This window comes from Daldinia vernicosa (assembly GCF_022497035.1).
Source record: "Daldinia vernicosa strain CBS 139.73 unplaced genomic scaffold F5Y00scaffold_85, whole genome shotgun sequence".
Classification (NCBI taxonomy): Eukaryota; Fungi; Ascomycota; class Sordariomycetes; order Xylariales; family Hypoxylaceae; genus Daldinia; species Daldinia vernicosa.
Genome location: NW_025954001.1, coordinates 21070 through 47211, shown reverse-complemented (window position 1 = coordinate 47211; position 26142 = coordinate 21070). Strand labels below are relative to the sequence as shown.

Here is a 26142-nt window from a genome sequence, read left to right as displayed (position 1 = left end):
TAAAGCAGCAGTTGGGTGATGGCAAGGAAAAGCAGCAGCACTCCCACCGGAGCGTACCTATGTAATTCGTATAATATTTATCAAATATAAATAATAGATGAATGGCACGTATCATAGCCTCTCTTCAAGGTACCTAAGGTAGCCATTATATATATATATATATATATCAAGCCTGCCGTCCATTCTCCATCACTCAATTCGTCCCTAGGTCTTGCTTATAACATTTCGTCTTATTCATACACTTAGCTTTATATGGAGTAGATACCTATGATATACAAATGTAAGACGATAAAACTCGAAAGATACCTACTCGGCACGAACTTTTAAAAGTTTTTGACCTTATGCGAGCTATACAGTGTTTTGACTCCGGCATATACCTTATCTAACGAAAGTAAAGCAGCATCCCATCCTCAAGAGTAACGCCGACGCCCATAAATGTCTCTTCAAAGTCCCAATATCCACCACGTACCGTTGATCTTAGCGGGGTATTTTTCTATACAAAGATGCAACGTAACGTAAAATGCCTTCGCAAAAAGAAGCCAGTCCATTCAGGTCCGAAACTTTCAAGGGCCGTATATTATATGCCCTCAAAAGCCGACCTTTACTCAACTCTTCTTAAAATCAAATGCTTTTAATCAGACTTAATCGTTCTATGACCCCGCTGCTATATTCATGACAGACGATGGCGGCGCCGAAGTAGCCATCTTTGGAGTCTGTTGCCCCCCTGGACTAGGCTGACCAGGCGTTCGAGAGCCAGGCTTTATTGCATTCGCTTGTTGAGCGTTCTGTCGCCCAGACGAGGCCGTGATTGTTGGTTCCTTGTTCGGGTCGATGCCTGGGTAAAGAGCCTGAAGCTTTTTATACAATTCTTGGATGTACTTGGCCGTCTCCCTCCGGTCCGGAGCTTCTTGATTCTCCGATCCATCCGGACCTAGCATCATCCTTAACTTGATACTAGTATTGAGTGGCGGTGGTTTTAAGTAACTAGGACACGGCCCAGCTGTGACATTGCCTTTTTTGTCGGCTAATGCCGCCAAATACGTCAAGTTTGTCTGGAGTCTTCGCATACAACTACAATCATAGGTCAGTTTCCGTATTCTGTCCAATACCGTATTCGAACTTACTGAAGGTAGTCCTGTGCCAACATATCTTCCTCGGTGGGCTTCTTCTCCGGTTCGCTCGCAGTACCATCAGTGCCATTGGCGGATGCCCTCTCTTTTTTCAGTATTTGTTGCGTATTTTGTATCTGCATGGCCTCTAACAATAACTCGTTGTTAATCTCCAAAATCACACCAACCCGTTCCTTGTCTCTAGAATCCGGACCAGGGCTCAACGGCGTCGACCCAGATGACGCGTTGCCGGGTCCGTTATTTTGAGCTAATGTCGGAAATGTTGGGGTTTGCGGTGTTGGGATATTATTAGGTGGTTGATGTTGATGTTGCTGTTGCTGTTGCTGTTGCTGTGGTTGCGATTGCGGTTGTTGTTGCTGTTGCAGTTGTTGCTGCTGCTGCTGCTGCTGCTGTTGCTGTTGCTGCTGCGCATTGTTCGGCGTTTGGTTTTGAGGCGTGCTATGCGCATTTTGTGGAGTTGACATCGGGTGTTGTGTATTCGGAGCGCTATTCGGAGTTGGAGTATTCTGGCGAGGCTGGTTTTGGAAAGATCGTTGGGGCGTAGGAGTTGACATCCCCGGGGTATTTGCTGGAGGCGGGTGCATACGCTGCATCATGTGCTGCTGAGGATTCATCCCAGGATGCATAGGGAAACTAGACATAGGCATGCCGTTCCCCATCGCGTAGTTGGGAGGGATGTTCATCTGGGGCGCGACGGAGCTGGGGACACCAGCACCATAAGGCGAGTTCGTGTATGGCGGTTGGTAGTTAGGCACTGTACAAATTAGCGAATCAACTCATCAGTATAATAAACATTGTCGAGTAAGGCGAATAAGCAGTAGTAGCTGTCCCCGTGTCTATTGGGCCAGTAAGGGAGCCACAGAAGCACAGAGACTACACGACCACTAGTATCTTCTGCGCTAGGAGATGATGTGTGAATCTGCTACCAGCCGCCCTAGACAGCAGCATGGAAGATTACGGAGAATAGGATGTGGCTAGGGAGACAAAGAGGCCCGACGGCAAGGAAAGGTGCTTACTCGGACCACTAGCCGCGGCCATGTGCGGCATACCGGTATTTTGCATCATTCCTGCAGGACCAGGACCTGACATCATGTTAGGAGCAACGGGGAAAGCAACGCCGGCCTGCGTACCCATGGGAAACTGCTGATTGTACATCGAGACCTGGTTGGGAGGACCTTGACCGTGCTGCAAATGAGGGTTGTGAGAAGCTGAGTGTGGGGCGCCGCCATTGTATTGTGATCCCGCAGGAGGAATGGCATTGGGAAGACCATAGTTGCCTGCGTACATGGCTCACGATAGGCTAGCACCACGGCTGGCACAGCTGGCAGGGCTGGGCGGCGCGGGCGTGACGTGGGCGAGGGCAGATCTGGGACGGGACTCGTTGGGGCTCAGATTTGTTCACCACAACAAGCGAAGATGGTGTGTCGCGCGTTTGTGTGGGGTGCGTCCGAAAATAGCAAGGGTGTATGACGATGAAATGCCAGCTATGCACCCCGAAACCCTCACCCGAGCCAAACAACGAGACCTTGGTGTCACTTTACTAAACGTTAAATCTTGAGCCAAACTGCTTCAGGCCTATAGCGGTAATCCTTTCTTTTCCAATCGATTGGTTTGGGATGAACGGCGTCGACTTGAGACCGAATTGATTACCCAATTCGAAAACCGCAAAGGGGGTGTACAGCGCGATTCCAACGTATGTATCAACGTATGTATTGTACCTTAATCGGCGAGAGACAGGCACAACCCATCAGTACCTTGAAAGATACCTAGAGATTTTGTATACGTCTAGGTAGATGTAGTAGATGGAGTAGATGGAGTAGATGTAGGCCCGAATAGTTCTGATGTACCTATATTGTACCAAAGCAACTGTACCGTGCGTATAGGGCAGGAAAAGGCTTAACACCAACTAAGTTCAGGTTTCTCCTTTTCCAGAACAGACGTTCTCCGACGCTCGTTTCTCTCGTGTGTAGTATTGTCTAAGACGAGAGCCAAGGATTCGTTATGAGGATGGGCCAAAAAGCTAAGACAGGTAATAAGAGCGGGACCACAGTTCTGCGTAATGGGCGTGAGATGGTGCTAATTCGCCAATCTGCGAATATCAACAGTTCCCGCGTGGGCCAGCTAGGCTGCCAGGACCAGTAGCTAGGACCCTAGGTTGCGAAAAGACCGTATCGTATGTAGGTTAGGTACTTTAGGTCAGGTAGGTATGTACGTACTGCGTACACCAGACACCAGATGTATCGAAGGCCCTAACGCCTAATCTTGGAGGAGCCAAGAGGGCGCGACTAAAAGAAAAAAAAAAACTACTAATAAAGGTTTGGTAGGGGGGAAAAGGCTGTGACAGGACGGCCCTATGCAGTTGTAACAAGGATTTGGCTGTGGGACGTATGTATGGCACAGCGGGATGGAAGATGCGTCAGAGTGATGGATGCTTGTGTTCCCATCAGGCTATCAGAAAAATAAAACGAGGGTTCGTTCGGGGGTATTGTGGTCTGTACTTCGTAGAGGTAGCAATCTGGCAATCAATAAATTTGGGCAGAGCAGATTTGGGGCACACAGAGCCGGTGGGTGCGTCCGAAAGATTTTGTGACTGGAAGATATGCGAGAAATAAGCGGGAAATCAGGGAAGATAGAAAGCAAAATGGAAAACGCCTTCTAGAAAGGTGCAGGTGCTGCTCCCCTGCGGCAATTACCTCTGGTGCAATTACCTGTCACAGGCCAGCTAGGCATATGGAAGTGGGGGCCACTAATTGCGCTTATCTGTGCGTACCCCGGTATAATCCACTTTTATATATGCATCTTATCCTAATTCAACCATCAACTTGCTCGCATACTCCTACCTAACTAGATGCTAAATTCGCCTTTTTACTATTACAACGCCCACTATCGGATACAAATTATTAACAACGGTTTTCGTTCTAGTAGACCTTATGCCAAAGTACAATTCGATATCCTAAGTTATCTCAGACTGGTTCAGCAAAGCAATATTCCGGAAACCGAAGACCGAAGAAGTTATATCAAATTGTGACGAGTCATGATCAACTCTATATACTATGGAGGAGTCGTGGATTATTTCTCTCGGATGAACCACAAGAAACATTATTAGATACTATGTAACTACCCGAAAATGAATTCGTTCCAGTTCCTACCCAGTTTCTCAAGCCCCTCACGCAGTTCCCATCCCTTGACCTTACATATCTTCCTGCATACTTGTTCTAGATACTGGTCCATCTGTTCACCCGCCGTGTGTAGATCACTCTCAACCAATATACGATCATCAGGGATGGCGCGGATTGCCTCCTCGGCCTTGTCTCCACCTCCAGTGCTCCAATTTATCACGATTGAGAACGAGAAGAAAACCTTTGCTGGTACTGAGGGATGAAGATATTGCCTAACAACATCAACAGGACCACTGAAAGAATGCATACAAATCCGCGGGGGGTAAGGTTTCGGTCCCGGTTTAATACGACCCTGTTTCGCAGCTCTTTCTTTTCTCCTGTTAATCCACGTGGCATAATCTTCATCTTCATCTGAAGATGAACTGGAGAAATCTTCCGCCCCTTCAGCAATCTGTTTCCTCTCTCTTCTCGATGTTACTGGTCTTTCGTGTCCTTTCCAGAGTTTGGCTATGGTATCATAAACCACACCATGCGCCTGAACTCCGTGGACACTTACCGCACGGCCCATCTCACCCGCGAGCCGCAGCTGGGCTTCGAGAATTGCAGCTTGGTGGGTTATCTGCACTCGGTAAGGGCTAAGTGTTCTGCCTTCGCGGCCGCCGGGCGTAACACCCGCATCGCGTTGAACTTCGTGGGCCGACGTCCAGCTTTGGGGAAGCCGAAATGCTTTATCTAAGCCGACTTCACCAACGAGGGCAAGAGGATATTGTTCAAGGCGAGACTTGGTCTCCCGCAGAAATTCGGAAAGGGGCCGCGGCTCCGGAAGACCCTCGCTAAAGGATACATCTTTTGATGAAGGCGACGGGGTTAACACTTTATCGTAATGTGAAATTTTGCCAGATGGTGTTCCATCATAGGTTTGGCTAGCAGAGAGGTCGTCGTAGAATTGGTAAGAAAACCAAGGGTGCCAACCAAAACAGGGAACTAGACGGTATTCTGCGGAAGACGACGAGGCAAACGAGTCCGAGTCTTTAACACCCAACTTAGAGGCTACATTGGCCACAAGGTCTTGGTCTTGGGATCGTGTGGACATGACGGTCAGAGCACGTGCTTTCATGTCCGGTATACTTGCTATCGACGTCATCGTGTCAGTTGGGTGACAGTGGGCGTCGAAGACTCCAACGTCCCAGGGGAAAGGTTCGGAGACATCCGATCCATCATGGAGCTTTGGCTCCGAAACAGCGGACGGCCCTTCCTCGCCTAAATGTTGACACATCGCTTAAGTAGCCAACCTTGAAGAGCTGCTCAGCGTCTTTCGGTTCCCAGCTAAGTAAAGTAGACCTCTTATGCAATCACGTTTAAGTGATAGGTACTTCACAGCGAAGGAGCTAAAGTTTCTATGTAAGCAGATACCTAGGTTAAGATAACGAGGGAACCCCCAAACCTAAAGATATGGAATATCGTTGTAATCTAGATTTGAGATTTGGCGTTCGCGTATCGAGAAGCGCGCAGATTTAAACTTCAAACCAGCCGTTAGTAATCCCGCTATTTTTTTTGTCTAGAGCCTCAGGAACATCATCTTCCTGATAAGATGTAATCGAACAACAAGCAGCATGGCCTGTAGTTATGACTCACCTGCAGAGGATCTAGATGGTAAGCAGGCTGGCAGGGTACTATCTAGAAACGTAGCACAAAAAATAAAAGGACTGATTCGAGATATGGTTTTGGTGTAGGTCTGGACTGATGTAGTACGATTTGCTCTGATAACTTCTGATAGCTGGTTGTGCCTAGGTTGGTCCGAATAACATTTAACATTTGGCATTTGGCATTCGCCAATGACTGCGTATCTACAACTCAATTGATGGATTATGTATTTGAGGGGTCCTATTTTTGGTCTCGTGACGTAAGGTAATATCGCCGCCTTACCCCCCCTCTACATATGATAGGATGAACTATCCCCTTGACAGGCATTCAACTACACCCCCATTACATATTTCAGTATCAGTATATACATAAGACTTGACGTCGTTCATTAACATAATAGGGAAAGGTCCGATAATTAGTACAAACCGTAAATATCATTGGTCGATTTAGCCAATTTCTCTCTTTGTCTTATCAAATAGACGGACGTGCGCCATAAACGTATTTATAGAGTCATGGACATACACTTATTTTCGTCGATACTATGTAGTATTCGGTATTACACTTTTTGATAAGTTTGGTGTTGTTTGTTATCAGTTATCAGATGTTCGACTCGCCCCCCGGAGCAATTCTGCAATTACACTAAAGGTTCGCTAACAGATGACGGAAGTATGTAGGTATTCAGGTACCTTACTAAAACACACCTTAACTGTTACTGGACACTCGGCATGTGAAAGTTAGGAACTCGCCGAAATATAATTTACAGCAGGCAATTTAGAATCGGAAGTTTCCATGCTACACCACCCTCTTATGATCGAGACTACATTCGAATAGAGTGTCTTAGTCTCGAGTTTCTTCATGTCTTATTACATATTATGCCTTCATTGCTCCCCCATTCTCCTCACCTGTATTACCCTTCGCCGGCACTCATCCTGATCTTCTTCTTTTTTCCTATCAAGCTTTTTAGCTCGCCCCCGACGCAACTAGGGCATTTGGATTGCCCCAAATCGCAATGACAAAATCGCAATGACAATGCGATCTGATAAATTCACCGGCTCGGTAATCATCGCTTAAGTGAAGCGAACAATTCCGCCGGATACAGTTCTCAGGACATTTCCAATGGCGATCTTCAGTCCACTACAATTCTTCATTTTCCCATTCCTCTTCTTCGTCGCCCTTCCGCTTGCCCTTTGCGCCGGCTTCACGACCATCTTAGCATTCATGGTCTTATTCTTACGCTTGTTCCTCGTATATTTCGACGTCGGGCTCGAGACCTTGCGTTATGTGTTTGTAGGTCATGCTGCACATACTCGATATACCCCACATCGGCGGACTCCTTCAGGTACTCCATCACACTCTTCGGAATCCTCCCGACCATCTTCGCCCGAAGCGCGGCATAGGCGCCGACGCAGCAAGGTACGAGGCAGCTTTAGTAGCGGCTCTGCCACACCTATTGGTGGCTTCGATAGTATGGCCTTAACACCCACCACTGGACTCGAAAGGGACTTCGAGGGTGTAGGAGGGTGGAGATTAGATAGCGTGGATGTCGATGAGGACGCCGCGGACCAACAGTGGTATAGTCTCAACTCGCGGCTCGAACTTCCAGACCGCCGCCATCATTCCAGATCACATAGCGGAAATGCTTCGTTGGCAGGAAATAGCGGGCTAGGCCTTTATATGAAGGGCGCGAATGTGCCGGCGGCTTACAATCCAGAAGGACTAAAAATGTATACGCCGCCCAACAGCTCAAGATCAAGAACACCAACAAGTGGCAGGCCACGTAGCTTTACCAAGCTCGACGATAACGAATATTTTCCTACAATAGAAAGGAAGCATGCCAAAAATGGCCGGTGACAAGAAATGATAATGAGAAGGATACAACACGTTTGGGAGTTATTAACAAAAGGCTCTACTCAAGATATTTAGTATATGTGGGGGTTGTCTTGTAAGATAGAAAGGATTAGCGTTCTGTAAAAAGTTTTACGTCTGGGTTCGTGGGGGCAGAATAAGGAGTTTGGTCTCAAGGTCAGAAGTTATGGACAACAGGTTTGATCCCAATTATCTGGCAAAAGTGGGATCTGGCGCTATGTTGTATCATAACCCAAACATGTTGTATAAGTGAATTGGTATGTGTATAAGACTCGATATAACCTGTGGTATTCCAACAACCAAAAAACGCCCAACACCGTGCAGTAACTTTCATAATGCTCATCCCACATGAGCTCCCCTGAGTTGGGATTCGCCAAGGCTCTAACTCTAACCTAGAGCGTTTGCCAAAAGTAATTAGCGTAGAAGAAGCGTGAGAACTTCTTGTCCATATTTATAACATGAACATCGCCCTTGCGATCGTTACGCACAATGGCTCTGGAGAACTCGCCGTCCTTTTCGTCTCGCTCTAGATCGATTCCTAGACTCCGATACACCTTTAACCGTAGCAATACCTCGTCATCGACTGGGTCCCTTCTACTTGCTGCATCTTCAGGTGATCCTTCTAGTCCCTGTAGTTCTAGTTCCTGCAAACGCGCTGCTAGATCGGCCTGTTGGGAAGACAAGCGCTCTGCTTCCATCTCCAAGTCGGAGACTGCTTTCGCGATGCGGAATTTCTGGGTATCGAGGCGCGAGATCTCGGATGCGTGTGCGGATGACGAGTGCGCCGACGTGAGCTCTTCATGTTGTGCCTGGAGTGTGTTGAGGGAGCGGCTAAGTTCTAATTTGTTTATGTTAGTACGAACTTGATGATTAATTGGATGATAGCGGTATTATATATACTCTTCAGTGATGTTTCGGCTTCTTTGATTCGAAGCTCTCGCGCTTGATTTAAGGTGGATAGAGAGTCGCTGATGCGCGAAACGGCGAGCTTGTCGGGGCCGATATTGAAATTGTTGATTGTATGGTGGATGAGCTAGATGGTGTCAGTAATTTGAATTAAGATAGAAGCAAGAATGGGGTTTTATTACAGTAGCAGGATCCTCGTCTAAAAGCATCGTGACTGTGTATAGCGAATTTATTCCTTTTGTTGTAATCGTCAATAAGTCTTAGGTTATTCGGTGTGGTTCTCTTTATGAAGCTAAAAAGTTGGAATGTCGAAAACAAACCGCGGTATCACCAGGACGACCTATATAACGTAAAGTACTTAAGTACAAGTATGTACATGCCATGTACCCCACCTCTCGTTTTGCGTCATCAGCGCCACATATAGCCCACCCTCTGACACTGGAGGTGATGACTGAGAGCTCCCGCCACATTTGGAGGCTGCCGTTCTTATTAACCTCTTTGCCGTCGCTAGGACGTATTCTCAACAATACTCTCGTATATTTACCTCGTACAAATACATATCCACTATACGACAAGATATACAACTCAAACGAAAGTCACATACTCTATAGTGTGTGCTCTTACTTATTACTACGACTCTTCCTACTTGAGGAAAACCGCACAGTACGAGCTATACACTAAAAATCGGCCAATACCGACAAGATGACGGCTCTACCTTGTGAGTATGCCCGTCTATTGCGCTCACTATAAGTCGCTCAGGGAACATAAAAATGCTAAACTATACTGTTTTTCCTGATTATAGATGCCGTGGACGCGGAAAGGTACTATCATCTATAATCGTTCCCCCGCTTTGACTCGTCAGCTAATTTTTATTCGGATAGCCCGCTGAAGGACGCGGAACTCCAAACGTTGCGCGCACAATATGAGAAAGAGGGTGAGATGGCCGGTATCCAAACGAAATTCAACTATGCATGGGTGCGTCTATCTACAGCTTTTCGCAAGAGCTACCTCGCAGTATATACTCATCATTTTTCCCAGGGCCTAATCAAGTCGAATACTCGAAGCGATCAACAGCTAGGTGTACGTCTCCTCTCGGATATATTTCGAGTGTCGCCCGACCGCCGACGTGAATGTCTCTACTACTTAGCACTAGCCAACTTCAAGCTTGGAAACTATGGCGAGGCAAGACGCTATAATGATTTGCTGCTGGATAAGGAACCTGCCAATCATCAGGCGGCAGACCTGCGCAGATTGATCGACGACAAGGTAACAAAAGAGGGCCTAATGGGTGTTGCGATCATAAGCGGTTTCGCTATTGCGGCTGGCGTAGTTGGCGGAATCCTGTTCCGCGGCAAGAAGCGGTAGAAGCTTGGCGGAAGCCTCCGTAGGGAAAACTCGGTAACATGATAGATCAGCGTTAGAGGTTGCTATTGCGGTTATATTGAACTGATGACGTTGTAACGGCTGGTCTAGGGGAGCCGTATCCCTATCAATACAAATTATGGTAGTCTGCCTAAGACGCAGGTGTAATCCTAGACTGTCGAGGTAAGGGAACGGTTTTACTGAAGCACTGGTGTTTGGGATCTAGCGTCGTGGCATTATGCTAGAGTGCGAGTATGTAGATTTATATATATAAATCACTCAACTCTACTTTTGATTGGTGTCAAATTCATCTCCCATACAAAGAGGAATTGGTAGCTGGCGTAGTGTTGGTGTTGATGATATCCCGACGACCTCGCGTGACCATTTCAACAGAATGTGACCAACTATAAGGGGTTAAAAATTTAGAAATTACCTTAGGTACCCGTACCTCATTTGAACTTGACTCACTGGCAACCAAGCATTACAAGTAAAAGATCTAAATAAATCAGTACAGTATTTTAAGCAAACAAACAACCTTGAATTCTGAAGACGCCAGAAGAGTCTGGTTTTGTACCTAGGTACGTAGGTACGTACTAAGGGCAAGTCATGCTCCATGGTTTTTTAAGATTACATAATCAAATTCAGGTAAAATGTGGCTGTTTTAGTACCTAGATACCCCGTTCCTGCCTGTGTGAGGACTTGCCCCGCGGTACGTGTGTAGTACCTACTTAGGTACACGTAGGTGTGTAACCCAGGTGAAGATTAAACTACCTTAGGTACCTTAGTAGGTAGGTAAAATATCCACCTGTAGATGACGAAAGGAAGGAACGGGGCGACTGGAGGTTGCTAACCAGTCACTAATGTTCAACCTTAGTCTTAAGCTTCTTGAAGGCGCATTATTTAACACCAAGCGCTATTAAAGCACAAAGATCCCTTTCTATTAATAATATACCTAAATAATAACCACATCCGACATCCGACCATTGGATGATTACCACGGAAGCTAGACCAAGGAGACGCTTGGGAATTCTGGCGGGATAACCCTTGGCCTTGGTGCACATGGACTTCAGATCTCTAACCTTCTAAACCTCCCCCTGCGGCTAGACAATTATTCAAGCTTCCCTTTCCAATATCTCTTGGAAGTTCTCTTTGCCATCAAACTGCCAACATACACAGGTTCGACACACTGCTTGTGTGATGTTCCGTGACATCCGCTGACGTATTTCACCAGCTACACTACTTCTTGACTCCGAGGTGCGCCACAGTTGATACCCTACAATACAACTCATCCAAATTATTCAGCTGCTAACTGACGTATAACAGCTGTCGCGAGCCTACCTTTGATATATTTCCTACTGTTGCATTGTTGCATTTCGTACACAAACTCTGGGTCTAAAAATCTGCCTTGCCAGGTATATCATCAACCTATCGTTGCGGCTTGCATACAATCTACCATCTACGGTACCTCCATATCGGACTTCAAACACCCCACGTCAGCCTCATCCAACCTCATCAACCTCACCAATTCATCCGACTTCATTAACCTCTTTAGTCGCCACTCGCCTAGCCAACCTAATCCCTTTTTGTCTGGACGCGATAGCCTCAAAGAGTCCAGAATTGCCAAGCGATCGATACATCCTATCCTACCTTTTGATTTGTCATTCTGGCGTTCCGAGCCCTTCGAGCAGCTGGCCTAGCTATTGGCCTCGGAGTCACTGCCCTTGTCGCCTATCAACAGTCTGGACAAGGCCAGATGGCGTCTAGAAACCACCATTTAGATGCGACGGGTGATCGCGAGGTAGTCTTCTGTCATGGCTGCAGGAACGAGTGGTACCGAGATCAACACCCGAATACTTTAGAATGCCCCGAGTGCCACGGCGAGATCACAGAGATAGTATGTTGATTTGAAAAGTTATGTCTGATTACCCTACTAATTGGCGAGCAGGTTTCACCCGAAAGCGATCCTCGCAACCTAGACGATGACAATTTGCTAGCTGGTTTCGGACAACACCGTCGCTTTCATCACCCTCATCACCCTCTTCTCGATTCTGATGAAGATCCCGACGAGGACGATATTGAGGAGCACCTACTTCGTGGTCCTGGGGGCTTTTATGGCCATCGATCTATATTCCGATCCCCCGATAGCCAAGGCCTTAGGACCGCCCCCCGAACGGCTCCCGAGAATAGCGACCAGATCTTCCGCAGATTCACGGAAATGCTATCAGATATGGGAGGAAACCCCTCGATTGGTCGATCCGGTCCAGACACACTATTCGGAGGTAGTCAAGCCCCGCGAGTTACGCTTCAAAGGTTTTCTGGCCCCGGCTTCACTGGTGGTGTCAGTAGTGTTACCTTTACATCCAGTTCCTCGCGGGCTCGCCCCGATCCTGGCCACGGACCCGGATTAGGCCCTGAAGATCCGTTTCAAAGGTAAGGCTTCCTTCCCTAACATCCGGTCTGGAGTATTCTAGATTTTATATTGCATTGATATATCACATTTGTTTTGGGACTTGCTAATGTATATGATAGAGTCTTTGGAAATATAATGGGAGACCTAGGTCCTCCCCCCATTGGTCGTGACTCTCCAAATGGTCCAAATCAAGCTGGCAGAGAGGGCGGTCCCCGCCAACCAGGAGATTTCTCGTTGGCTCTAAGTCAGCTGATAGCGAGCCTCATAAATCCTCACACGGTTCACGGTGATGCGGTTTATTCTCAGGAGGCACTAGACCGCATCATCACGAGTCTCATGGAGGCACACCCGCAATCAAATGCTCCAGCACCTGCTTCGGAGGAGGCTATTGCCAATCTACCAAAGAAGAAGTTAGATGAGGAGATGCTAGGACCCGAATTAAGAGGCGAGTGCACTATATGCATCGATGAGGTGAAAGTGGGGGATGAAGCTGTTGTGCTACCGTGTACACACTGGTTTCACGAACAGTGCGTCGTCCTATGGCTGAAACAACACAACACATGTCCTATTTGCCGCGCGTCTATCGATGGCGAGGCTGCTGGCCGTCCCGTCACTACAACCTCAGATGCACAGCCCGGCCCGTCTGATACTTCGTCTCAACACCGAAGATGGGATGGCGCTCCGCCGATAAGTCGCCTGAGATCTGACCAGACTAATTCTTCAAGCCGGTCGCAAACATTCCATAGACGAGATTCGAACTCGCCCCCGACACACTCTGGAACGGCCTCAGTCAGGGTTAGAAGCCCTTCCCCTTCCAGCCGTCGTTCGGCGCAAAGCGATAGGACACGTGATGGAAGAGGTTCTATCAGTGGCCCATTCCGTTGGATCAGAGACCAATTCGGAGGAGAAAGGCGCCAGTAAATATATACTCGCTCGATCCTTTCAGCCTTTCGGAATCTTTTACTGCGTTCGGAATGAAGCATTTTGGCATTGTTTGGTGGTAAGCCAAAACACAACAGCGCAGGTTTAGCGAGGATCATGGTGTCTTTGATTTGATGAAACTCCACGGAAAGGCTACGACCTTATGAATCATGTGGCCAGACTCTTTTACCATTGGAACGGCGCGTCCATTGGGTTAGGTATGGGTTTAGGGGTCGCCCAGACCACATCCCAGTGTCTTTGCGCGGTCCCTCTTCGATGGATCATTTCTTTTAGGGGCTTTTCAATTGCCCAGGCCGATGGATAGTGAAGATTACTTGAGAATCGTGAAGTATACAGGCCTAATAAGGAGGTTCGGCACGAGACTATCGTCCACACGGCCTTCGGGGTAGCAAAAGTGGATTAGGGGTCTTCACTGAGTTAATAGATCTCCACGCGTTCATGAGTATTAATTCTGCGGTGAATTAACGCAACAAGTCTGCATTAAAATGTCTTTGTCCACCTTGGTAATTAATATGACATGATCATTTTCGTAACTTCGTACTCTATATTATCTATGGAGTTAGTTTGCCTATGTTTTCATTTGATAAATTAGGTGGTTCTTTCACAATATTTTTGAGACCTTTCAGAGGCTATAATATGAAATATCTGAAACGCCGAAGGGCCAAATTGTCTAAGAAACTGTTCAACAACATAATGGGATTGATGCTTCATACAATGAAGTCGTCGAAGCTCCAAGGTTTGTGTATACTGAATGAATCTTTTGTTCGTTTTTTACAAAGAATATTATTCTATAACGTTGGGGATTAATCAAAGCCTAGCGCGTTTCGCCGTGGGAAGTGTCTTTCGTCTATTGTTTTCGATGTCTCTATATCTAGCCTGCATTCCGCCCTGGGGAACGCCAAAAGTTTTCCGGTCCAGGCAGACTATGAGTAGTGAGCAGTTATCATTCTGCGAGCTACGAATAGTCTGCCTTTCTCTGTATATATTATAAAGAGGTACCTAGTATATATGGAACGGGTTCTCATGGGTATTCGGATTTTACTAAACCGAGGATATAGTAGGTATGGCGCAAGCGGAGTTCTAATATCTACATCGGACGTATACGACTAAGGACAAAGAACGAACGAGAACATACTCTAGGTATATGAACACATCATGGGTACGTATAGGGTGTTTTAAGTGTATAGATATCTCGGAGAATACACACGCCTACTAAACGTCAACGAATTCATCATCACGATCATTATTATCAACCAAGAGCAAAGAAAACTTTAACTACAACTATCTAAACTACAAAATGGCTGAAGAGGTTGGGAAACAGATTTTTTATTTATTTTCTACGGATTTTCCTAAACTTGGCCTGGTAAGTCAACGCAGCTCCAGCTGATTATACTCACCAGAAAGCCAGAACAATAACAAAAGAAAAAGATAAAAGAACAAGGAACAATGCCTTGTAGATCTAGGGGAATAGGTTTGCATAAGAGTCCAAGCTCCCGCATTCTAACTTATCTCTCGGTTACCTACCCCAACGACTGCTAGTAGCAACGTAGGTATCTTCAAGGTCTGTTGGTGGCTAATATCACAGGATCGTTCATCACGTCTTCGAGTATCTTACCAGCGGACAGAGGGATACTATACGATAGGTAGCGCGCCAGGCCAGGATTACAGATCGATTTACTAAGTTCCGAAACGGTCTCCTAGTGGTTTCTCAGGATATCGAAACGAGTTTTACAGAAGTAGGGCACCGCCTCTTAGAACTTGCTCTGGCGCGATAACGTACGATATTACCTACCTTGTCATGGTCGAATGTGAGTAGGGAGAGTAGGTCTAGGTACGTGCTCACCTTCCCAACGAGACGAAGTTGTCTCGAACTTAACGCCGGCACAGCTGCCGGTACGGATAAGCAAGCTGCCGAATGAGGATCGGCGTATAGGTGTCGAGGGAAATATCAAAGTCGGGACCATTACCGGTCGGATTAGTGCTATAGTAAAAGCGCCCATCGTGTCCCAGGAAGTAATACCTATCGCGCAGGTACGCGATGCGAGCAACCAGCTCCGGACGCAGATCCCAATGCCCACGGGATATATGCACGCCGTCCTTCTCGGCGAGCTCGTGCAGGATGCGCGTGGAAACCCTCTCCCCGTTCTGCTGCGCCAGCGTCACCCGCGAGCGGATCTCATCTACGGGGAGGCTTTGGCCGTGGCTGCTGCGCGTGAACCGGTCTCGCTGCTGCCGCAGTTCCTCCCGTCGTTGACGGCGCGCGGCTTCCCGGCGCTCCCACTCCCGCCGGGGCATGCCTGTGCGCAAGCCCATCATTCTCGCGATCCACGCGAAGGTTGCGTGCGTGACGCCGTTTTCGAAGGGCCGTCGAGGCTGGGTCGAGTGGGATCGAGATCGAGAATGAGAATGAGAATGAGACATTGTTGTTGTGAGTAAGAAGCAAAGGGTCTCAAGTAAGTTTTTATTTTATTTTCTCTTCGTACAAGTGTACTTTCTAGTTGGGTATTGGAGTACTGTTGATAGGAGTATGCTATCTTGGTATGATGCCGAAAATAATAAAAAACTCCATGGAAGGGAATATGCCCGCGTATATATAGACGGGGGAAACGTAATAGGACCAATATCGTTATTCCGGAAGCTGGAGATTATTTTTGGAGGAGAGGATTGGTAGCTAACATGGTGGGTATTCTTTGGCTTCAACTGTGGTAGCGAACGATGGCATTGTAAGGAGGTTGGTATACAACAAAAGGGGACAAACGGGTTGTTTGGGAACAACCTGCTGTATGCTGGGTATATATCGTTGGGATTTCCCCTATTTTTTGAGCTGTACCTTTCTCAGGCAAGTATAGACTGGTATCTGGTTATCTACGAGGGGGTTTACTATTTCATTCATGAGGTATACCTATATATACCTAGGTAGGTAACGCTGAGGATATCTTATAGACTGGGCGACCATCAAGTGATAGGCCAAGGGTTTAGATTATGGAGGATCGGTTGGTTTAAGTTGGATTTTGGACAATCTCCTACTTATGAAAGGTCTATATTACTCTCGCATAAGACGGTAATAGAAAACTATAACTATAAAGAGGCATTATGTTCCATTGCCATAACGAGGAGATATATTTACAGTTAGTCTAATCATAATCACCATCGGCATAACAAAGTCGTCGCATTGATTGACTTTCTTGTGCTACGGGATGAGGAAGAAAGAGTCAATATTATGCTACCTTAAGAATAAGAGCACATCTAACAGCTATTCGAAGCATACCCAGGTAGACACTTGGTCAGCAATCATTGAGCACCTCAGCTGTTACTACTGTCCCTTATGTATTCTTATAGCAAGTAGCTACGCTGTTCACTTGTAGAGACGTCTTCAATACTCGATAAAAGATAATATCAATTCATATTAAAAGGGAAATAATTAGGTATGTTTTCCTTCAAGAATTACGACATGGAGTATTACTCCAAACTACTTCATCCAACTACTTCATCCTAAGTGAAGTTTTCTGCCCTCGGCAAACAAGTAACCAGTATGGTGGGGTTGTTGTGGACATACCAACTCCCTCACTTCTTCGACGACTTAGTAGTGGTACTTTGCGCAGGGCTGGTTAAAGTACTGGTGCTTTCACTTTTCCTCCGCAGTATCTTTGGTCCATTGGAAGTGGTTGTAGTGGCAGATGCCGCGCTGGGTACTGGCTTCCATCCAGCCGCTTCTAACTTCCATCCCTTGGACGAATTGTTGTCTGCCATTTTGTTGGTAGAGGGCTATGCTGGGGGGGAATATGGTCCGATATGGTAGGCGATGTCCTTTGAGAGGGTGGTTTGTGAGGTTGTTGCGGTGGTGTTATTCTAAGAGGTAGAGTCTAGGTTAGAGGCCTACCTAGGTAGAAATTTATATAGAACTCCGTGTGAAGTAATATTCATGATTCATCTATCCAAGAAGCTTCTAGTGGGATAACTTATATTGTAACAAGTGTTTTTCTAGCTTGATTGAATGGAGTAGCTAGGGAGTAGGTACAAAACCACAGATATATAGACTAACTACCTACACCGTGACTATGGAACCTAAGTTAACGTGGGAGAGCGATTTCCTGGGAATATGTATATGTATATTGTTTTTACAACTAACATAAGATTGATGAGATGATTTTCGGATCGTAATTATACTATAAATATTAGTGAAAAACATACAATGAAGACATAGAAGTAACTACATAATCATAGCTCTTTTAGTATATGCCCACATATAATCCCCTCGAATCACGTCGCTACCTCCTCAACGAATTCCTTTATCTCGCTAGGAGCTTCGACATAGAGAATCTAGGAGACTCATACCACGAATTCGACGTCTCTCGAGGTCACGAACAATGTTATGATGAAAAGCTGCCACTGTAGACAAGAGCGCAAGAAAGAAAAGGGGTAAATACAAGCCACAACGTGGCTGTGCCAAATACGTGATGACTAATTCGAAAACTACCCCTATTCAACCCAACCTTTGGGGTCTTCCACATTGGGTCATGCTTCCAGCTTGCAGGGACTGCATATACAATACATACCTACAATCAATATGGTAGTATTGCATATTACCCTGGACGGTCCGTATCCCTTATTTCTTGATTCTCGACTATGTACGTGATCCCAACGATAAATTGATTAACTAGGCAATACGGAATATATCCCCGTCCCGTATGATTAAGAATAATTATTCATCTTCTATAAATACGCGTAGTTATTATACATACATATTACACGTGTAGTCAAAAAAAAAAAAAAAGCCTCTCGGAAGATCGGCAGAGATGAAGATATGTAATAAAGCTCGTAGTCAATATGTAGAAGTACCTAGGGTCCTAGCTGTTAAGATTGGTTGTGTGTAAGCTGGTGCTAGTGACGATGTGTCCATGTATGTAACAACAGCCCACTCGCCGCCTCCAATCAGTCTTCGAATATTTCTGTCAGATATCATGAATAAGTGCGTCGCCTCGACCTTCTTGTCGAACTCACCAAGCCGCCATGCCATGCCATGCCATGCTGCACTCCAGCTTTATATTACTGCCTGGATGATACCCCCGTAAGCAGCAGCCGCCGCCTTGGGATCAGCCAATGCGCGCGTTGTTTTTTCTTTTCTTTTTTCGGTTGAATTCGAGCGTCTAGAAAGATGCAGGAAGCACCACACGATGCAGTTCTCGTCTTACCTACTCTTGCTTGAAGCACGATTTAATATTAAAGTTGGCATTGCTGGCGTAATCTGAGGGTGGAAGTTGAGATAGTCTCCAACGCCGCCCACTCGGAAGCCCAACCAGAATGCACGTACGGTCAGCAGGGAAGGGCGGGATGCATCAGCATTGACGTCTAAGCCTTGGCCCTGCCCCCCGGAGTCGATCGATCGCGGAAGCCTAGCCTTGTCGGATACCAGCGATAGTAGTGCTCACGGTTAATCTGAGCGGAATACCCCGGACTGGGGACTGGGGGGTGAAACAGTTCGTCGCGGCCCAACGAGGGATTTCACATCCCTCCCCAACTTGCTACCAACGCCTTGGGCCGGCCTCGGCTGGCAATATGTGACTGGTCCATTCGTAGGCAATCTTACTTACATGCTCTTGGGCAGGGATCGCTGTTAAGCTTCCGATGGATCGCTCTACTATCCGATGTGCTGGGAGTTGACATCTCTACCCTGATGCATTATCCTGTAGCCGCGCACCAATGATCGCGGTAGGTTGAGAAGAACCGTTCGCCCGCACTGACGGCGTACTATAATTGTAATCTTCATTAAAGCAGATATTGGTATACGAAGTGAGCTGTTACTCTCAACATGATTGGATGTTGTTCTCTGTGAATCATCCTTAAGCTATCTGCAAGTGTTGCAAGTAGAGCCCCTAAATTGTATCATGAGATATTGCTAGGTATACTTGCTTCTAAATCACGGTCCCGAGGTGGCCCTGTTTGAAACCCCGTCCCGAACTTCAAATTGGATTTTGCATAATGTAGTGTAGTTGGATTCTCTTGGACATGGCCCCTACAGGGTTTCCCTTTTGTTGTCTGCTTGGATTTTTGTGATAACTCAAATAGCACATAGTCTATCTGTTGGTCAACTTACCAAGCTATCTGAATAAGACAAGCGAAATATTCCGAACCCCAACTATTTGGTTGATATGCTGCCCCTTAATCCTTGACGACTTCAATACGCTTATGCGAAGGTATCTGACTGTCGACTGTCTAACAACTGATAAAATTGCCCTAGTTGGCATATTCCAACTAGAATATCAGTCGTCCTATGCGCTATAGCTGTGCACTAGGTTGTCTCAGGGTAAACATCAGATCTATTAGGTAGATAGTTCTTCCACATTTTCCGAACGTTAAAGATTTTTCACGATCATCGTTATCACCCTGTCAGAATGTTAAGACGTAGAGAATAGAGAATCATAATGAAACCACCTAGTTAGTAAGAGTTATCTTGCCCTAGAAGCTATAGAACCCGCAAACTATTCCAGATCTTGCTAAAACGTCTTACCTTCGCATCATTCACCGGAACCCGAACGGCCGAGCATACCAGCTAGGCATATTCACCGCCGCCGTGGCAAAAAGACCATAGATGGAGCCATCGCTGTCTCACACACCCTCTTCATTACCAATTCTTTCCAAACTAGGAAGACGCCTAGCAGCTCGACATATTCGATATTTATTAGAGGCGTTATCGTATTGTCTTGGACCATGACTGCATCAATACCGGAAGCACAATATAGTTACACAGCGGTAAAAGTTTGGCGTTGAAGGTCGTCTATAGGGCGTAGAGATTTCAAATTGTACATAATAGGGCTCCATAGCGGTGAAATATCGGAGCTGAAGCTCTATGGAGAACTCTTAGAAGGGGGGCGGCGATTCCCATTCAATAAATTGAGTTATGGCAATCAGACAGACGATGGTGATTCTCGCGAGGTTGGGCTTGGCTAGTAATTGTATGCAGCTCATCCACTTCTCCATGTTCGAATACAGAAGCCCCCAACTCCGCACTTAATTGAAGACGACGTTGTAACTTGGCTGGGGCAACATAATGCGATCGGTCAAAAGCTGCGAAGCTGTTTAGAATTGACGAACAAACTTTGGCTTGGAAGAAAGAAAAAAAAAGTCTTATTCGGCATATAATATCGGTGGTTTGTTTTTAGAACGCTGAGTAATGTGAACGTCTTCTATTATTCGTCGATGGCACCATGTTTAGTCAACCCGACAAATGCAGAAGAGATGCAGAACCTTGACACGCAACTCCAAAATAGGCAGCCCGACATTACCATGAGCTCGGCTCACTACCAGACCCTCGGGGACGAAGCCATTGGTTCTTAGTGCTTATTTACCTGCGAGGCTAATACGATCCCTATAACCATTATAGCCAGACAGAGCAACGGGATTAGACCAGGCTGACGAGCAAAGCCCGTTAACAAAGAGTCGAAAGACTCGAGAATAACTCTAGAAAACCGTGCCTGTCAGATTCAGTCGTTCCACGTAGTCGCCTGCATACGATTGTACTTGTTTACCCATGACATGCATGACTAAGGTAGCAACCAAGTCTCCATCTTAGCTTATGGAATAAGTCGCCAAGTCGCATGGAATCGGGGGATGCAGGTTGGGGGCATCTTGTAGAAATCTTACTAATTATCTTAATAGAATTATGTATAGAATAGGTCAGAACTTAAGCCATGGATCTATGTATACCTATGACAAGACCTACGCCCTATGCACATATCATATTACGACGCCCTCCAATAAGTATTGACGTAATCTCGTTCTAGACTGGGTTAGCACGAGGGCAACTTGATTTAACCCCCAGGATTGGATATTGAACTCTGGGGGGGAGGGGGGTGAGGGGACCGCCGCCTAGAGTTACCTAACTAGAATATACTAATTATTGTAAATTGTTATTGTTGAAGATTCTGCCAAGTTCTACGTAACTAACTAGGTAATGTTTACTTTGACGACAAAGACGAATATATATATCTCCGATTACCGAGTAACAATGCCCGAGTAACGATAACTTGGCCGGAGATAACAAAGCGGGTAACGCGTAACAACATCCTGGTCTTTCCGGCTTAGCCGAGGGACACTATGTATGAACTACCAGAAGCCATAATGCTTAATTCTTTGCTCACGATACTAATAAAACGCCTCAGATTTGGGAAAGGCGACCGATAATAAACCGGCCCGTGCTGTCATCCAGTTAGTAGTTAGTCAGTCATTCATTCAGTCAGTCAGTCAGCCAGCGCGAGTTTTCGGCATTTCTAATCGAAGCGGCGTGCCTGCAGGTTCATATCGCTCTCCGACTTTGCGACTTGTCATCCATGATCCATCAAACATCCCTACCCATTTCCACCATATCCACCATTTCCCACTCCGCGGCCTGATCCCTGTTCGAAGCGGCACCCCCTTCGGCACCTAAAGAGCTTAGCTAGACCGCTTGCGGGGCGGCAGTCTGGGCAGTCCATCAGGTATCCAATTAATGGATCGAGGTATTGTACAGTACCTTAAAGTTACATTGATTAGTGGTAATACACCGACATGCGTGAACTCAACTTACACTACACTACTGCGCTATCACGGTCAGAAGTACAGTATCTCACTACTTGATGCAGTGGACGCTTTCATACATACCTACATTAGGTACATATAAGTACGAACAGGCCGAGGCTTATATTCCATGTAATGTATACACCGATCATGACGTGACGTCCCAGGAACTACAGAAAGTAAGCCAAGGACCTGGGCGAAGCAAGCTATGTATGCATTACCTATTCTATTAAGTTTGTATCGGTTGTATTATACAGTTAGGTAGGTATAATGATACAAAAGCCTGTAACTAGGTAGGTATCGTATAATATGATGTATTTAAGTACCTAGGTAGCTTACCACGAATACATAAACTTGTTTAAGAGGCGAGGTAAAATACATAATGTACCGTGGGCTTCGGGGTGTGTGTATGTGTGTGTCAACTGACATATCTAATATGATAGATACAATTAAAGTATAATACTCTTTTTAACCTACTAACTATTCATCTTTAACTATTCCTTATTATTCCTTATCCCTACAATAGCTCTTAAACTAACTACCTAACCTACCTAAGTCCTAAACTGAAACCTTACCCTCAAATCGTGCCGGCCGAACTCTTCCCAGTCTTTTCCCAAATCGAATTCCCCCAGTCGATCCTCTTCGATTCCCCAATTTAATTTTTTAAATTCCTCGAAGAACGGGAGAACAAAAAAAAAAAGTCTTGGCTTCTTTCCTCAATTGTCACTTTTGTGTTTCTTTATATCCATCCATTCCCATTTTCCGCAACCACCCCTAACCTTGTCTACATAATCGATCAAGCCTCATTAGACGATCGGCCCCTTATTCCTTATTCCCGGATGCGCCACCTGCAGTTCTGTCTTCAGCCTCAATTGAATCCTCCCCCGGGCAGATTGCAGTCATTGCGGCATAGCAGCAATACCGCGCCCAAGGCTAAAGGCTAAAGGCTAAAGGCTAGAGAGACGAAGAAGCGAGAAGAGCAACCAACGCGCATGTCGTCATCTCAGGTTCCGACGGATTTGTTGTACGGCAGCGGAGGATATTCTGGAAACTCTGCCAATTCCAATTCCGCTGTTTCCGCAACCTCTGCTTTATCGCCAATCACAATACTCACACCGACCTCAGCGAGTACACTCTACACTTCGCCCGATTCGGCAACTCAGCCTTATTTCGGCCCCAAGTCTGAACCTGAAGATGGCGACGGCACGAGCAGCGGAGGTAGCGTCACCGCCGTACCTCCGTTCTCCGAACCCCTAAAGAAGAAGCAGAAGCGCAACAAACCGACGCTATCGTGTTACGAATGTGTCGAACGGAAGACGAAGGCAAGTAAATACGTCAATTTTAACAATTTATTTATTTATTCATTTACAAAATAAATAAATAAAAAATATCCCGACGCCACCACGTTCTGCGTCTAGCCAGTGTTAGACCAAATTGATTTCCTTTTTCCGATGGCTGCGTCAGTATCACGTAGCACTACGGAGAAATAATGCGCATCGAATTATTTAAAACTTTGTGATTTTTCTTCTTCTTTTATTTCCTATTGACTGCAGTGGTCATGTCTCGGGAGAGAAAATGATAACAACGGGAAACTAACGACTAGATTATAAGCCGTTGTTGAAATAAGTTTCTATAAAAGAGGAGGAATAGCAGCAGTTTAACGTCAATGCTATTGAATACCTCGGGTTATGGAGGGACTTCGACCAGATGCATCAGCATGCGTTGTGTTGGAACCGAAAACTAGCGTGACTTGACTTAGAGAAGAATTATCTTTCTACCTTCAGTCGACTGCTATGGTTCTACGTCCGCAGCTACTAACATGTCCGGCTTCGAGTTTAGTGCGATCGAGGTAGACCTCACTGTTTAGCTTGTAAGCATACCTCTTACAATATTCGATCCTCTTACACGATCTTATGTTTACGAGGCCCCGTCAGGTATAAAACGACAAACGGAATGCAAATATGCGCACGTGGCAAACCTCCTCGAGTAAGCCGTTGCTGTTTAGAAATAACTTCGAAGTTAAAAAGAAGCAATGTGTGACTAACAAGTCTTATTAGAGAGACATCACGGTCGGCCACCAACGGCCGCAGGATGACGAAACCACCAAAGAAGAAGGTGACGATGAGTGGGATGAGACCTTCGATTCCAAATATAGCAGATAGAGGTATTCCCACCAGTCGAATGACATCTCGTGGGTCCGTCGCACTGTCAACAGGGCTCATCTCTAACGTTTCTCTATCCCACCCAACAGCATCCAATGTCTTTGGGGTAGGCTCAGAACACCCTTTTACCAACTACTGGACTTGCGAGGGCGGGCTCCCCGAGGTCATCGGGGTTCTACCCGACAAGTTGCAGACCGATATCCTCATCAGCCAGTACTACGAATGCGTGGACCCGGTCTATCCCATAATCGACCGCCATACCTTCTATCTCGAGTACGAGCACTTCTGGTCCTTGCGAGATTCCGAGAAGACCGACGCCGCTTTCGTAGGCTTGCTCTTCACCATGATGGCCCTGGGAACGCAATTCGTGTTGACGACGAACCCTAAAGATCGCAAGCAAACTGCCGAGTTCTATGCCTCGGCAGGTAATCAGGCGTTGCGTATGTCCTCATATTTAAATACGGCCTCATTACGCTCTGTTCAAGCTATGGTACTGGTTGGCTACTTCTTAATAAACGACAATCATGCATCAGACGGTTGGGCTTTTTCAGGCTTATTATGTACGTTTGCCCCTTAAGCGCCCCCCGGTATCCCTTCCTCGTGATCTCAAATAGGGGGTGTGATCCTCCATTAAGAATGGTTAGGAAAACCTTACGCTTGTTTAGTAGTGTCTATACCTCGCCAGGGGGTTACGCCGGTGCATTACACGGATAAACACAAACGGAGAAATGCTAACTATGAGCGTTACAGTGAGGCAAGCTTATGCGATGGGCCTGCATAGGGATCCAAATATAGGTAGGTAGGCCGAGGTGACTAGTAATAACAGTGCACTCCGAGAAGCTGATGCAAAACTTGTACCAGTGGTCCCTAGCGCAAGCGAATTCGAAAAGCAGCAACGGCGCAAGTTGTGGCAAGCCGTCCTCGTCCAGGACACCTTTCTAACGGTGCTACTCTCGCTACCCCCCAACGCCACGCACACGGACGTCAAAGTCGAGGACTTCGTCGACGACGTATCCGGGTTCGGCGAGTCGAATCCGATCGACACGGCGTATATCCGCGGGTCTTGGATGCTGGCCAACCTAGTCCAAGAAACCATCTCCAGCCCGCGCTCGCTCGACGTGCCCATCTGCTCCACGCAGCGGCAGAAGTCGAAGCTGGTAGCCGACTTCCGCGCCGTCTACCGCTCGTTCCCGGACGTGTTCCGGTCGTGGGACCAGGAGAGCATCGCGCAGCTGGCGTGCACGAACAAGCGCGTGGTGCGGCAGACGCTGTTCCTCAGCAGCAACTACTACCACAACCTCATGCTGGTGCACGCCTCCGAGAGCCCCGACGTGCCCGTCAACATCCGCGCGACGCTCGAGGCCGCGCACGAGGCCCTCACGTGCTTCTTCGTGCTGTGCACCCTGTTCGACCCCGAGGCCAGGGTGTGGTGGGTTTTCCACCACAGGGCGTTCTTGGAGGCCCTGTGCATTGGGAGCGTGCTGCGCGAGGCGGGGAGAGATCCGGCGGCTTCGGACCAGTTCTTGAGGGACCCGCTGTTTGCGAGGGCGAGGGCCGATATAAGTACGTTTCCCCCCTCCCCGGTTTCTGGCTTTTGCTGTTTCTTTTACGGTACCTACCTACCTAACGTACCTCTGAATGCTAACTGTTCCCCAGCGCGTATGGTCCAAATCATGAAGATGATGGCGGATGGCGAGTGGGGCTCTGACGACGCGAGGACGAGGGTGGCGGTATTGAGCGAGTTTTTGTAGATACTAAGGTAGGTAGGTAGTTGTGAAGATGGAGTGGTGGTGGTAAAGGGGGGGGGAGAGAACTTGTATATAGTCTCTAATGCACATTATGATCATTATACCTGACATATAATTGTCCGTTTGCAATGAATTCGGCGTGTTGATATTTATAGTATGTGTTATTTTCTAGGCAGGCATCTAATGACTCCTTTCGATATGGCGTATTATGAATTATTATCAGTCGGAAAAAAACATACTTCGTATATCCCCTTAATGAATACAATGGCTTGAATTTTAAGGGAGATCCTACTATAGTTT

General features: G+C 46.7%; 8 protein-coding genes across 8 annotated transcripts; 4 read left to right on the top strand and 4 right to left on the bottom strand.

Annotated features, from left to right (window-relative positions):
- Positions 1-170: 170 nt before the first annotated feature.
- F5Y00DRAFT_249549 (uncharacterized protein) lies at positions 171-2281 on the bottom strand. The gene is made up of 2 exons (XM_048009613.1): positions 1125-2281; positions 171-1071 (listed from the first exon to the last, which is right to left on the bottom strand). The coding sequence occupies exons 1-2, from the start codon at positions 1811-1813 to the stop codon at positions 651-653; spliced, it is 1110 nt and encodes a 369-aa protein (XP_047860010.1). The 5' UTR covers positions 1814-2281; the 3' UTR covers positions 171-650.
- A 1700-nt stretch (positions 2282-3981) lies between these two features.
- Positions 3982-6101, bottom strand: F5Y00DRAFT_249544 (Cut9-interacting protein scn1). Its single transcript, XM_048009612.1, has 2 exons — positions 5885-6101; positions 3982-5768 (listed from the first exon to the last, which is right to left on the bottom strand). The coding sequence occupies exon 2, from the start codon at positions 5523-5525 to the stop codon at positions 4248-4250; it is 1278 nt and encodes a 425-aa protein (XP_047860009.1). The 5' UTR covers positions 5526-5768; positions 5885-6101; the 3' UTR covers positions 3982-4247.
- A 687-nt stretch (positions 6102-6788) lies between these two features.
- Positions 6789-8043, top strand: F5Y00DRAFT_211761 (uncharacterized protein). The gene has a single exon (XM_048005522.1). It carries the CDS (start codon positions 7010-7012, stop codon positions 7742-7744), a length of 735 nt encoding a protein of 244 aa, XP_047860008.1. The 5' UTR covers positions 6789-7009; the 3' UTR covers positions 7745-8043.
- F5Y00DRAFT_211657 (Spc24-domain-containing protein) lies at positions 7948-9105 on the bottom strand. Its single transcript, XM_048005520.1, has 3 exons — positions 8848-9105; positions 8660-8792; positions 7948-8597 (listed from the first exon to the last, which is right to left on the bottom strand). Exons 1-3 carry the CDS (start codon positions 8872-8874, stop codon positions 8152-8154), a joined length of 606 nt encoding a protein of 201 aa, XP_047860007.1. The 5' UTR covers positions 8875-9105; the 3' UTR covers positions 7948-8151.
- Positions 9106-9122: 17 nt separating this feature from the next.
- F5Y00DRAFT_249541 (mitochondrial fission 1 protein) lies at positions 9123-10580 on the top strand. Its single transcript, XM_048009611.1, has 4 exons — positions 9123-9383; positions 9468-9486; positions 9547-9640; positions 9704-10580. Exons 1-4 carry the CDS (start codon positions 9368-9370, stop codon positions 10028-10030), a joined length of 456 nt encoding a protein of 151 aa, XP_047860006.1. The 5' UTR covers positions 9123-9367; the 3' UTR covers positions 10031-10580.
- A 968-nt stretch (positions 10581-11548) lies between these two features.
- Positions 11549-13440, top strand: F5Y00DRAFT_211516 (uncharacterized protein). Its single transcript, XM_048005519.1, has 3 exons — positions 11549-11921; positions 11973-12457; positions 12557-13440. Exons 1-3 carry the CDS (start codon positions 11781-11783, stop codon positions 13356-13358), a joined length of 1428 nt encoding a protein of 475 aa, XP_047860005.1. The 5' UTR covers positions 11549-11780; the 3' UTR covers positions 13359-13440.
- A 1811-nt stretch (positions 13441-15251) lies between these two features.
- Positions 15252-15800, bottom strand: F5Y00DRAFT_274472 (uncharacterized protein; the record flags this gene model as incomplete). The annotated part of the gene is made up of 1 exon (XM_048013365.1): positions 15252-15800. One exon carries the CDS (start codon positions 15798-15800, stop codon positions 15252-15254), a length of 549 nt encoding a protein of 182 aa, XP_047860004.1.
- Positions 15801-22316: 6516 nt separating this feature from the next.
- Positions 22317-25952, top strand: F5Y00DRAFT_249522 (fungal-specific transcription factor domain-containing protein). The gene is made up of 7 exons (XM_048009610.1): positions 22317-23254; positions 23772-23802; positions 23867-23918; positions 23990-24654; positions 24845-24889; positions 24956-25657; positions 25751-25952. The coding sequence occupies exons 1-7, from the start codon at positions 22925-22927 to the stop codon at positions 25843-25845; spliced, it is 1920 nt and encodes a 639-aa protein (XP_047860003.1). The 5' UTR covers positions 22317-22924; the 3' UTR covers positions 25846-25952.
- Positions 25953-26142: the final 190 nt, after the last annotated feature.

Excerpts from the sequence above, each read along its gene's own strand:
- F5Y00DRAFT_249549 (XM_048009613.1), bottom strand. The coding sequence starts at position 1,813 with ATGAACATCCCTCCCAACTACGCGATGGGGAACGGCATGCCTATGTCT. Across the intron at positions 1,072-1,124 it reads TTGGCACAGGACTACCTTCA|TTGTATGCGAAGACTCCAGA; the intron begins GTAAGTTCGAAT and ends CTATGATTGTAG.
- F5Y00DRAFT_249544 (XM_048009612.1), bottom strand. The coding sequence starts at position 5,525 with ATGTGTCAACATTTAGGCGAGGAAGGGCCGTCCGCTGTTTCGGAGCCA.
- F5Y00DRAFT_211761 (XM_048005522.1), top strand. The coding sequence starts at position 7,010 with ATGGCGATCTTCAGTCCACTACAATTCTTCATTTTCCCATTCCTCTTC.
- F5Y00DRAFT_211657 (XM_048005520.1), bottom strand. The coding sequence starts at position 8,874 with ATGCTTTTAGACGAGGATCCTGCTACT. Across the intron at positions 8,793-8,847 it reads TAGACGAGGATCCTGCTACT|CTCATCCACCATACAATCAA; the intron begins GTAATAAAACCC and ends GACACCATCTAG. Across the intron at positions 8,598-8,659 it reads AGCCGAAACATCACTGAAGA|AACTTAGCCGCTCCCTCAAC; the intron begins GTATATATAATA and ends TAAACAAATTAG.
- F5Y00DRAFT_249541 (XM_048009611.1), top strand. Across the intron at positions 9,641-9,703 it reads CGAAATTCAACTATGCATGG|GGCCTAATCAAGTCGAATAC; the intron begins GTGCGTCTATCT and ends CATTTTTCCCAG.
- F5Y00DRAFT_211516 (XM_048005519.1), top strand. The coding sequence starts at position 11,781 with ATGGCGTCTAGAAACCACCATTTAGATGCGACGGGTGATCGCGAGGTA. Across the intron at positions 11,922-11,972 it reads ACGGCGAGATCACAGAGATA|GTTTCACCCGAAAGCGATCC; the intron begins GTATGTTGATTT and ends ATTGGCGAGCAG. Across the intron at positions 12,458-12,556 it reads CCTGAAGATCCGTTTCAAAG|AGTCTTTGGAAATATAATGG; the intron begins GTAAGGCTTCCT and ends TGTATATGATAG.
- F5Y00DRAFT_249522 (XM_048009610.1), top strand. The coding sequence starts at position 22,925 with ATGTCGTCATCTCAGGTTCCGACGGATTTGTTGTACGGCAGCGGAGGA. Across the intron at positions 24,655-24,844 it reads GGCTTTTTCAGGCTTATTAT|TGAGGCAAGCTTATGCGATG; the intron begins GTACGTTTGCCC and ends TGAGCGTTACAG. Across the intron at positions 25,658-25,750 it reads GAGGGCGAGGGCCGATATAA|CGCGTATGGTCCAAATCATG; the intron begins GTACGTTTCCCC and ends ACTGTTCCCCAG.